The sequence below is a fragment of the Aptenodytes patagonicus genome, chromosome 1 (genome assembly GCF_965638725.1).
Source record: "Aptenodytes patagonicus chromosome 1, bAptPat1.pri.cur, whole genome shotgun sequence".
In the NCBI taxonomy this organism is placed as follows: Eukaryota; Metazoa; Chordata; class Aves; order Sphenisciformes; family Spheniscidae; genus Aptenodytes; species Aptenodytes patagonicus.
In genome coordinates, this window is record NC_134949.1 from 203,619,685 (window position 1) to 203,632,148 (window position 12,464).

General features: G+C 49.0%; 2 protein-coding genes across 6 annotated transcripts in view; one reads left to right on the forward strand and one right to left on the reverse strand.

The window, feature by feature from the left end:
* Window positions 1–12,464, forward strand: part of SLC7A1 (solute carrier family 7 member 1) — a 71,005-nt gene that overhangs the window by 52,138 nt on the left and 6,403 nt on the right. The window lies entirely within an intron of this gene.
* MTUS2 (microtubule associated scaffold protein 2) overlaps window positions 1,955–12,464 on the reverse strand; it is a 331,425-nt gene continuing 320,915 nt past the window's right edge. For all 5 annotated transcript variants that reach the window (XM_076364310.1, XM_076364311.1, XM_076364312.1 and 2 more), the window contains 2 exons: window positions 12,188–12,285; window positions 1,955–6,352 (listed from right to left, as the gene is read on the reverse strand). In XM_076364310.1, coding sequence (XP_076220425.1) covers window positions 6,136–6,352; window positions 12,188–12,285 — 315 coding nt within the window. In that variant the 3' untranslated portion in view covers window positions 1,955–6,135. The remainder of the gene's footprint in view (window positions 6,353–12,187; window positions 12,286–12,464) is intronic.

Consider the following 12,464-nt stretch of genomic DNA (forward strand, 5'->3'; position numbering starts at 1 on the left):
TTTTTACTGTGTTCATGTAGCGATTAAAGCCTTAAGTTTTAAAATGTGAACCTTGCCCCCAGAGCACAGCACGGCTGTGCGGCTATTTTTTTATCCTGGCGACACTGTAAATACTTCTCCCCTGAACGATGCTTTTGGAATTTGGAAATTCACTTGTAGTTATGTGGTACAGCATTAAAACATTTTTCTCGATATCCAAATAAATGATGCCTATTGTTTACCCTCATTTGCAAGTCTGCCTCTGTTTTCCAGCTTGTTCCAACGTCTGCTGGATGGCCCAGTCTCTGCAGGAGAGCACTTGCTTTGGGAGCTGCTCGTGTTAACTCTACCCCCATCTTTTGGGTTTGCTGAGACCAGTGGGACAATATGTAATTTGGGGAATTTGCCACGAGCTGGGGTCTGTGCTCAGCACTGAGCAGCTTGTTGCTGCTCACATTGAGGTGAGTCTCTCCCTGTCTTGTAGTACCAGTTCAGGTATTAGGTGGGACTTCATGAGCCAGCAGTTAGCCTAAAATCTACCTAGGTGGTGTAAATTTTGCTGGCGCTGCAAAAATTGTTTGTCTCAGGAAATTAGGACCGTGTAATGAATGAGGAGCTCTGCTGGCGGGGTTTTCCAGGGTAGGGTCTGCAGGCCAACACTGAAACCACCAGGCAGGAGTCGTCTGTCTGCCCTCTGCCACCGCCTGCATCATTTGCAGCCTGCTTGTGTGTCCTGCGATAAACGAGGCAGTGGCCCCACGAACACTGGTTTCCTTCTCCTCTCAGCCCTGGTCCTTCCCACGGCTTCGTCTGTGCTAAGCGAACCGGGGGCCCAGTGAAAAATCTTTCAGGAGGACGTTATCAGGCACATTCCCGAGGTGGGACGTGCCCGGGCCCCTTTTTAATCCTTGTGGCAAAGCCTGAGGAACTGGGTGCCCTCAGTGGGAGGGCAGGGCAAAGGGGAGGGCGTGTTGAAACATGGGTGACCGGCACGTTGCAGAGCGTGCTTGTTTGCTGCCGTGCCTGAACCACCGGCAGAAATGTTCCTCTTACCATGTGCTGAAGTGTGACACCTTAATAAAAACATTGCAGACCACGATCCCCGGTCTCCCGGGAGCCCCAGCCATACGGGAAGCACCCTTAGAAAATGAATCCATGGGATTTTTGATCTAATTTATAGCATGTGAACCATAGTCAGGTAACCCAATCAACCAGCCCCGCTGCCAGGAGGCTGAGTGGCTGTCTAGCTTCGGTCTTTACCGTAATGGGGTAACTCTTTAATGGGGTTTTGCTTTGTTTTCCACTTATTCCAGTTTCTGTGTGCACAGACATACAGAAAACACTGCAGGACACGCTGGTTCATATGCGTCGGCCCGTATGTGCGCTGGCGCATGTATTTATTATCAGGAATATATTACACTTATCTGTACATCATAACTGAAATAATACAAACTCTTCCTGTAATCATTAGCCACATAGTAAACGGGACCACAGAATTCCTGCTGCGTGGGAAACTGTACAGAGGCTCCTCAGCGTGTCCATGGGACACAACCACCATCAGTGCAGAGACGTAAAATACCTGATTTTGCACTTGACAGTTTTTCCCTTCCTCCCCCCTGCCTGCCACCACCACAAGTGTTTGCTGCTGTGCATCTGCTGAGATAACCTCTCTGTGCCGACAGCCACGGGAGGTGCCGTCCCAACGGGGCCTAACGGCGCTTTCCTGCAGAAAACCAGAGCTTTCCCACTGCTTTCCCAGCTCTCCGTGGCCCCTGCTCGCTGCCGGCTCTCCTGCCATCCCATGGCTGTTACCCGCTCCCGGTGCCGGTCTCTGGAGCCCCGTCAGAGCAACTGTAGGCTGGTTTTATTGCCGCTGCAGCCTTCTGCGTTGAATAAAGATTAACCAAATCAAATGTCTCCTTTTGAAAGACCTGAGGGCAATAAAACCCAGCTCAGCACTGGCTGAGTGGCGTTCCCACTCCTGCCAAAGGCCACCCTTTCCTGCAAAACAGGAAAGCCCCTGTGGTGGCCATGGCGTTTGGGAAGTCTCCAGCCCCCAAAAAGCAAAAGCTTCCCCTTGCTCGTCTTCGAGCAGGGATGGTCAGGGAGCAAGGACTAGAGATGTGGCCCCCACACCGCTGGGAACGCCAAGCTCACCTTGCACAGTGGCAGCTCCCTAGCGAGAGCAGGGGTCACTGGCTTGGCCATGCGCTTGGGGGTCTCCATCCCCTTTCACACCTACTCTGGCACGCAGGGGCAAGGAGGGACAGGACAGAGGAAGAGCAGGAAAAAGGAATTACCTTTTTTGGGGAAAAAAGTCCATGTTTCTGGGCTTGCACCAGAAGGAACCACCCTTCACACCCCTGCAGGGATGGGTTGCTGGGTCCCTTCTAGTCAGGCAAAACTTCCTGCAGCTTTGCCAGCGATGAGGCAGGCTCCAGAGGCCGTGCCAAGGAAGAATCCGGTGAGAGGCAGGATTGGGAGGCAAAAATTAGATGGGAAGGGGACTGGCAATGATACTAAATGATGGTGGAGCTGAGATCAGTCCCAGTTTTCCCACCACAAAAGCCCCACTCCCAATTCACTGCTGGAAGCATCTCTTGCATATGAATTTAAACCAACGAAGTGATAAGGAAAGCACCAGAAATAGAGGGAAAGAATGAATAAATTAAAAAAGGACGGGCTCAGCCAGCCTGTCCCGGGCCAACAATATGCTCTAGTGTATTTAGTGTGGAAAAGTTTAGATTAGCATCATGGTAACAACTCTGGTTGTATCATCTCACCCATTTTTAAAAAGGGTAAAAAGGAGGACCCTAGAAACTACCGAAAAGTCAGCCTGACTAATCAGGTGGCCTTCTACAATGGTGTGACTGTGTTGGTGGATGAGGGATGAGCAACTGATGTCATCTACCTGGACTTCTGTAAGGCCTTTGACACCGTCCCACACAAGATCCTTGTTGCTAAATTGGGGAGATACGGGTTTGATGGATGGGTGTTGGATATGGAATTGGCTGGATGGCCGCATCCAAAGAGTTGCAGTCAATAGCTCAATGTCCAAATGGAGATCAGTAACAAGTGATGTCCCTCAAGGATCTGTATTGGGACCAGTACTGTTTAATATCTTCATCAATGACATAGACAGTGTGATTGAGTGCACTCTCAGCAAGTTTGCAGATGACACCAAGCTGAGTGGTGCAGTTGATTCGCTAGAGGGACGGGATGCCATCCAGAGGGACCTGGACAAGCTCGAGAAGTGGGCCCGTGTGAACCTCATGAGGTTCAACAAGGCCAAGTACAAGGTCCTGCACCTGGGTCAGGGCAACCCCCAGTATCAATACAGGCTGGGTGATGAAGGGATTGAGAGCAGCCCTGCCGAGAAGGACTTGGGGGTACTGGGGGATGAAAAATGGGGCATGAGCCAGCAATGTGCGCTTGCAGCCCAGAAAGCCAATTGTATCCTGGGCTGCATCAAAAGAAGCGTGGCCAGCAGGTCGAGGGAGGTGATTCTGCCCCTCTCCTCTGCTCTGGTGAGACCCCACCTGGAGTGCTGCGTCCAGCTCTGGAGCCCTCAGCACAGGAAAGACACGGACCTGTTGGAGCGGGTCCAGAAGAGGGCCATGAAAATGGTCAGAGGGCTGGAACACCTCCCCTATGAAGAAAGGCTGAGAGAGTCTGGGTTGTTCAGCCTGGGGAAGAGAAGGCTCTGGGGAGATCTTATTGTGGCCTTTCAATACTTAAAGGGGGTTTATAAGAAAGACAGAGAGAGACTTTTTACCAGGGTCTGTACTGACAGGACAAGGGGAAATGGTTTTAAACTCAAAGAGGGTAGACTTAAATTGGACATAAAGAAGAAATTTTTTATAAGGGTGGTGTGACACTGGCACAGGTTGCCCAGAGAAGTGGATGCCCCATCACTGGAAGTGTTCAAGGTCAGGTTGGATGGAGCTTTGAGCAACCTGGTCTAGTGGAAGGTGTCCCTGCCCATGGCAGGGAGTTGGACTAGATGATCTTTGAAGGTCCCTTCCAACCCAAACTGTTCTATAATCCTATGATCTCATTGTACCAGAATTGTATGGGCAGACTGAAACATGACAACGCAGTAGGTATTGCAGATATCTGCATTTAGCAAGTATGAAAGTGATTAAAATTGTACTTGGCAAGGAGGGGCTTTGCGTGCACGTATGTGTTAGGTATCTATCCTACTTTCAGGTTGTACTTGCTGGACACACTAAAATCTAGCAATGCATTTCAACAGTAGTAGTTGGTGTGGCATGATCTATTCTAACAAGATGCTCAATTTACTCAGTATCACAGTATCATGCAAAAGCTGCTACAAAAATAAATTTCTCTAAAAAAAGAGAAAAAAATCAAAAATCACCTTTTTTTTTTTAACGCTGTGGAACAGGCCACAGGCGCTTTGACGGTGATTGAAGCTGTATCTAAGCTGCAGTCTGTGAATTCTGAGTACTTCCCAGGAAAGCTGAAGCACAGCTCCCATCTGAGCAGTACGGCAGGGCTGTGCAATGCCACCTCTGCTCACGCAGGGTGTGCCTGTGCCACCGCACACCGGGGTAGGAGAGCCGCCCTCCCCACAGCGCTCCCACACCCCAGGGATTTGCTGCACGTACCGTCTCCCGCTTTGACCCTGCTGCTCAGAGCAGGAATGCACGCAGGCTCTTTGCCCCATGCTGGATAGAAAAGGATCCCACAGATCTCTTTTTTTTTTAAATTATGCTCAGGGATATTTTTTTTTTCCTTGGTAGCAGTGCCCACGAGGGCCCTGCAGCCTATCCCACCCCAGCCGCTCCTCAGCCTCGCCACCCCTTCAGGTGGAGGTCACCCCAAGCCTGGGCGAATTTTTTTGCTTCTAGGCAGAGAAGTTAAAGGTAGTTTAGCCACCCTTTTCCGTGAATCTCAAAAGTGCTCTGTAACTTTGGGTAAACTTTAGCAGTGTGAAATAATATATGTATGTGGAAGGAAAGAAATTCTGACCTCATTTGCGCCCATGTAATCTGCTGCGCTCTATTTGGTGTTTCAGATGGGAGGAAGCTAGAGACCTAGCAGGCGCCTGGTATCTCATCCTAATACTGGAAACCTCTTGGCCAGCAAAGGTCAAGGATGAACAGCTTATTTTCTCCTTCTTGCTTATGGGACTTGAAAGAAATCAAAATGGATAGGAACCTACAACGCAAGATTTTGATTGTATCCAAACCAGGACAAGGTAAAACAAGATAAGATCTAACTAGGATTTAAAGACACTAAAATTGAAACACGTTAACCAGTAACTCTATCAAATTTGCTAAAACCCTCAGGTTTCTCATCTCTAGCCTATCTCCACTTACAATATCGATGCTAAGAGTTAAAAAGCAGTGAATGGTATGCGTATCTTATCTGGTGTTCAATGCAAAGGTGATGGTTTCAAAGGCAGTACTGTCTCAGAATTTCAAAGTCGCTGGTGTTCATGTTACATAGAGTACCACTTGGTGGTCATTTGGAAGGCGCTTCTACTTCTGTGTAACTTTCTTCTAGGTTGGGTATAAATATTCCTGGGAGGCTAAACAGAAATGCATTTCATTTAGATACAAGTCTTAGGCACGAGTTAGAAAACTGCTGACTGTAATGAAAATATATCAGCACTTAGTAGTATCCAATAATATAAAAAATGCAATTCAGAACATCTTCAACTACATATATATGTGTGTGTGTCTATATATAGGTATAAAGGTACAATACGTACATGTATATAAACACAGACACATATACAGAAATATTCACAACTTGAACTATATTTGTAACTAACCTGAAATACTGCAGCAAAAGTTCATTCTGATGAACCATTAATATAGTATTTCCAACTTTTGGCTCTAACCATAGTTAAAATGTTAACACATCAAACTAAACATTTTGCTATCCTAACTTTCTGCTGTGCTAGCTTTTTGCTATCTGTTCTGCTACCCTAATCAACATGTCAGGACCAAGAGCTCCTATATGGGGACTATAAGAGTACCCTGCCTAGTGTAAAGCTATGCAGCTACTGAGCATGCTTGCAGCCATGAACCCTGGGCACCTGTTGATGGTAATACTTCCTTGGATGGTACCCTTTAGCAGATTGGAAATGCATAAAAGGCAGGGGACCTTTGGCACGCAGGTGCCGAATCATCGCCGCAAGGTTCTGACTTTTGCTGGAGAGGAGTTCCCTGATGAGCAGCGATAAAAAGAAGTGGACGATGTGGGTGGGAGTTTCACAGGGCTCACGGCATCTCCCTCCTGCAGCTTCCAGAGGAGCTCTTCATTAGTCCTGCTCAGCTTCTTTTTCTCCTCCACTTCTTTCTCAACGTATTCTTGAAGATTAGCATTCTCCTCTGACAATTGCCTGGAGAGGGAAGCAGGACAACATGTAAGGCGCACCAGTGTGAAGACAGTGGCATTAACGCAGCCAGCGCTGCACAAGAGGCAGGGCCAGGCAGGATCCCGAGCACCTCCCTCCATCCCATCCCATCCCATCCCATCCCATCCCATCCCATCCCATCCCATCCCATCCCATCCCATCCCATCCCCCTGCCCCTAGGGCTGCAGCTGAGCTGTCCAAGCTGCGACACAGCTGTCCTCGGGTCACTTCACTGCCGGGTGAGAAAGGCATCTCCGCAAATCACAGCTGCCCCCCAAAGTCTGACTCTGCCTCCGGATGCACCTGTGTCTTTGCTCTACACCTCTCTGAGGCAGCTCAGCTGCCAAACCTTAGATGGGATGAGCCCCAGTCTTCCTCCATGGCTTCGTGCAACTGTCAGCATCATGCACAGCACGCAAAGGTGCCAAGGGCTTTGTACATTGACCACATACTCCAGACACTTTAGAAATGGCTTTTTCCCATATAGACAGCAGAGTAAAAAATGGAAATTCCTAAAAGAAAAATTTGGTGTATTTGTTTCTTTATTTGTATATTTGAAAGTAGCAAAAATGCAAGGCTGCAGTGCACTGCAAGAACAGGATTCTCCACTCATGGACAGAGGGGATGGAGAGGGTAACTGGAAATTTAGGCTGAGATAAGGCACAGGTGTGCGCTCATCCTCCTCCAGCGCTGGCCTTTCCTGGGAGGACGTGGGTTTGTGAGCAGGGTGGGAGCTGAAGAGAGCCCCATCAGTCCCTGTGGTGGGCAACCAGGACTGCAGAGCACACCAGCTCCATGCCAGTCCCATGCTCACGCTCAGCCTCAGCCACTGGTGTCTGGAGAGGACTTCAGAGCTGGCCCCAGATACATAGCTTGGGGATGTAGGTAGGCACAGTGGTTTCAGAGGTCATCTTCTCATCAATATTTGTTTGTGACTGAGTTGGTTTTGGCCTTCTGAGAGCTACTGTGCAATGAAGCTGATCAGGGCATTATTCCCCCACCCTGTTCAGCACATGGAGGAAGCAGGTGCCCAGCATGGGGTTGTGGCCTCTGTTTGCACAACCTGTGCACTGGCACAGCAGTTTCTACCCAGGAATATGCCCATAAACCTCTGTGGAGCCAAACCCACACCCAGATGGAGCCCAGAGCCCTGGGTCAGTGGGCACTTGTGCTCCCTGCACATGCGACCTCTTGGCCAGGGCTCCTGTTCCTGCACCAGGAAGACAAGGGCCTTCAGAGGTCAACCCAACATGGCCTGCCCCAGCCAGGGCACCCCTGCAGATAACCGATGAACATCACAAAGTGCAGGTGGGCTCCTTAAATCCCGCTTTCTCCCCGGCTCCAATGCCTGGCTCCAGCCACCTTTGCCTTGTGGCATTTCACAACCCAGAGGTACTTGCAATGCTGCCCCATTTTTTCTAGAGCAGCAGAGCAGAGGGCAATAGCTCTGGGTTTTAGGCTTTCTTCTGTTTGATTGAGGACAAAAATCCAAAGTCCCAACTCCGTGGACAGCTGTAACTCTCACCCTTCTTTCTCAACCCTGCCACGAAAGCTGTGCCATGAGCGAGAGAGCATTCGTGGAGTGGCAGAGCAAGAGCGAAGAGGTGAGAGAGAGCAATTGCATCCCTGACTCTTCCAACCAGCTGCTACTGCATGCAAAAGGAAAGGAGTCTGCACTCTCCATGCTCGCTGTTTTAGCTGATGTCCTGACGAAGGATGTAGCTCAGCTTCGAGGCCTTCCCTCTCCTCTCTAAATGGTAATGAGGCTATGGGTCCTTCTCCAGCTCCTTCCTCCTTGGTCCTTACGAACCCTCTATTCCTGACTCCAACACCACGGAAAGTTCACTAGCAAGGATCAGGGAGGTGTTTTCCCCAGAATGCCCTATAACCTGATGGCTTTTTGGGAGGTGGGGCATGGAAATCTCTTATGGGCACCACAACCTTAGTGAGTCTGCTCTCATCTAACCAGGTGACTGGTTTTCAAAGAAATGGGGCACTGCAGTTAGACTGCGGGACCTGATCGAGACGTGTTTTGGGCATGTGCCGGCAACACCACCATCCCAGAGGATGCACGCAGGAACACCTGGCTACTGCAGCCCCATTATGGGCAGGAGCCAGGTTCTGATATGCTCAGCCTGGGGCAGCTCTGGGCATGCACCTAACCTGATTTACAGGCAACTTAGGATTTTCTAGAAATAAACAGGGAGGCACCTAACCTCCTCCCTAGGTATTTCCAGGGTTCAGCAGCAGCTGGGTGTGGATTTTGGATGCACACATCAAATTCTGCCCAGCTCCTTTGGGCAGAGGAGCATATAGCCTGAATATATATGGCATTATATATAATGCTATATATAGCCTGAAGCCCATAGCAGACGTCATGGATTGCTGGTCCACTCTCTTTGGGTCATCAAAAGTCTCTGAGAGGTTGGGGTGGCATTTTTGATTTTGTTTAAAAAACATTTTTAAAGAATTTCTGCTTTTTTGGCCTCAGTTCCTACAGAAATGGAACTAAGGTGATCTAGAATGTGTGTGTTTCTCTCCCACTCCCCTGAAAGTTTTGAACCATGAAGCACTAGCTAGCAGAGTTGAAGGATTAAAAGACACAAGTTGGCAGAAGTTTTCAGAAAGTTGCTTGCCTGGTGGAGGAGAAAAATCCTATTCACGGTCCCATTGGGAAACCAGCTGTGGCATGAGCTCACAGTCTAACAGGCACAAGAAAGTGTACATGGGAGCTCACCCTGGAGAAATGACTCCAGAGGAAACCTCTTGCTACCCATGGAATTACATTGTCTTTTGCTGTGCCTAACAAGACAGGCCACAAAAATTATGCACAAAGCCCAACTATATCCTTTTCCAGCCAGCATTTGCTGAGGGGAAAAAAAAAAAAGCACATGCCTTCTCCACGTTTGTGTGGCTCTTAGTGTGTGACTGGCTCGCTAAGCTGGTAAAGCTCATCTGTGTATTGGGAACAGGCTAGTCACACCAACACACACCTCAGAGCACAGTGAAGGGCTCAGCTCCCTCCTCTGCTAAAGGCACTGCTTGGACAGGAGGCAAGCGCAGCCCACAGCCCCTCAGCACATATCAGTCTCCTTTACATTAAAAGCTGCTTGCTAGAGGTATGGTAGGATGCATGGTGTCAGTGTCCTCTGGAGTCTCTCACACAATAGACTTTGCGGCACTAATACACACTGCAATTTGCTGACAGAGGCAGGCTGCAAGTTATACGCATGACCTGCAGGTAAGTAGGGAGACGCCTGAGCAGAAAAGAGCCTTGCAGCTAAGTGCCTGTGAACACACCATGCAGCATGTGGACATGTCCTCCAGAGAGACCTGCTTTGGTACGCGGATGGGGAAAGGAGCTGCTGCTTGTTGGGCTGCTTATTTTAGCCCCGTGCACATTGCGCTGGGAATTTATGCCGTGTCACCTGATGTGACGTGACCGGCCACTGGCAGAGCCAGCTTCACGCCACCCGGAGACAGAGGCAGCCTGCACAGCCAGCAGTGCCGGCATCCTTCAGCAAAGCCTCTGCCTTCAGCTCAGCCAACCTGTATCTGCCCCTGCTGCACCACAGGGAGGGAGATGGACAGACGCAGCATTGCTGCTTATAAAAGATACAGATGCCCATTCAGCCCCTCTTCATTGTTCAGGCAGAAGAAGGAAGAGAGGCAATGTAAAAGCAAACGTGTTCTCACTATGTAAGTTTGTATCTTGAGATATATGTTCCAATTTTAGACCTAACCCAGCTAGGGAAACCTTTATCCCTAGCACTGCAGACTTATGATCAGACATGTTCCTCTGCCAGCCTCTCGACAATTTAAGCAGCTGTAACAAATCACAGCCATAAAACTACAGAGGTGTGCAGGGGCACACCAACGTGATTGGGATGCAGGGGAAGGTGCTTGAGTCGTGCCCTCAGCTCACGTTAAAGCCTGTCCCAAAAGGCCCAGAGGTCAGTAGGCGCCTGGGCTATGCCAACAGAGACCAGACACCCTCCTGGTCATCTTCATCTCTAGGGTGCTGGAAACTACCATTCCTCAAACATCCCCAGACCAAAGGACCAAAAAAATGCTGGTTGATTTGGAGGGAGAATCCAAGATGTTGGGAAATCAGATGATTTACTCAAGTGCTTAGGGAAGTCCCAGCAGAGGCTCTGTGGAGCTCCTGTGTCCAAAGCTGGTGCATGATCTACCTGCAAGGCTCTTCCTTCCTTTGTACCTGCCCTTGGCTATGATTGGAAATATCTCTGTGGTGCACCCCTCAGCCCCCCCGATGCCTCTGGGACCCCCCTCCTGGCTGTGCTGCAAAGGCTGGCTTTGCTGTGGCTCCCATCTCTCCTGCCCGCCTCTCTCCTCTTGCTGCTGCTGGGCTGCCACAGCCACGTGGGCACCCAAACTGCAGATCGGCAGAAATGGCTCTAATGCACGCTGTTCCCCAGTAATGGCAGCTCCCCAAGCTCGTTCACACGGCACTTGCTGGCAGTGCCACTACAACAGAAATGAACAGTCGGGGTGGCTACTGCTGCCAGGAAAACATGTTTTAATAACTCTGACTTTAAAGCCCTGGCTGACGCTGTCCCGACAGCTGTCCCCATAGCTGTCCCCAAACTGTTATTATTGAAAACGACTGTCCTCTAAGTTGACTTTCCAGGCTGACCTCAAGTTCAGAATTTTTCCCAAAAGATGTTCTTTGAAACCAGTACCTACATAGTTACAGGCAAGAAGCAAAGTGCTCTAGCTGGACACTGGTGGGGAGTGGAGGGTGCTATTCACCCAGCCAGAGGCAGGTAGCTGCAATATAGAGGCCACGCACTGAACCAGGCACCCTGGCTGCTGTCACAGGTGTGGAGAGAGACTGCCACTTCCAGACCACAATTCATCCAGCCCAAAAGCAGGTGTCTCATACTGGTCTGGTGAACCAGACCTTAAAAATTCTCGTTTTTCCTCCCCAAGCACAGAAGGGCTGTAGACGCCCACCTCAGACAGTGACATGTGTGTTACAGGTATTTACAATCAGGTGAGATGAAACATAATCCTCACCCCAACCTGAATGTTAGTACAAACAATGCTGCCTTTTTAAAATACCTACATGCAGGAGACAATTTTTTTTAAAGGCCGAATCACTAATAAAGGAGACACTAGAAAGACAAAAACTAAAATTAAATCAGAGATGAGATGCTGAATCTTTAAAAAGTCAGCTAAAAGTCATCTGCCACAGCTAGGCAGATGGTGTGTTGGGTCGAGTTCAGCTCTAGCATCTCCCCCTGGTACCCCTTCTGCCTGGCTCCAGCTGCGGTCTCTTGACTTAGAGCAGACTATAAACTCTCTGGGACAGGGACTGTCCTGCCTTCCTCTATTTCTATACCACCCAACACAAGGAGCCTTGTCACCCTTGTCAGGTTGTGACAAGAGTGCAAACAGACAGTGCAGATAAAAAAAACCACCAAAGGATAGCCATGCCTGGGTGACAGTGGCGTCGTTAGGATGTCTCTCCTGAAATTGCCCCATATCCCATCCTTGTTACCCACTGACTAACAGGTATCAGGGCACTGACACTGAGATCAGAAGCCCCTGGCAACTTTGCTCTCAGCAGCATGTCAAAATCATGGAAATACACAGACAGATATGTGGCCTTCCTTATGTTAAAGTAAGCAAACCCTGATATAAAAAGGATTTTTTAATAAAACAAGCAGATCAGGACACCAATACACTTTCAGGAGGAAATAAGTTTTTCCCCTTCTGAAATAAGCGTCAGCCTTGGGCAGTTAAGATCTGCAGTCTCCTTTCAAGCTCAGACAGATCGCAAATATCAGCACAAACCTTGTTATAACAGTATTTTGCTCAATCCTGGCTCTGAGTTCTTCGTTCTGCTGTTGCAGCATGGTGATTTTTTCTTCCAGTTTTAAATTTTTTTCAGCCTGCAACGAAAGAAGGTTTGTTAAGTCTGAAGAAAGCCCAACACCTGATCCAAGAGGATTTGTTCTTTATGTTTATTTGTCCCTAGAGCAAACTCTAAAATTTGAGTATAGATGGAGGTGGTCTTGACTGCAGCTGAGACTTAGAGGTCTGACTCACACCACATCATATTGGTGAAGTA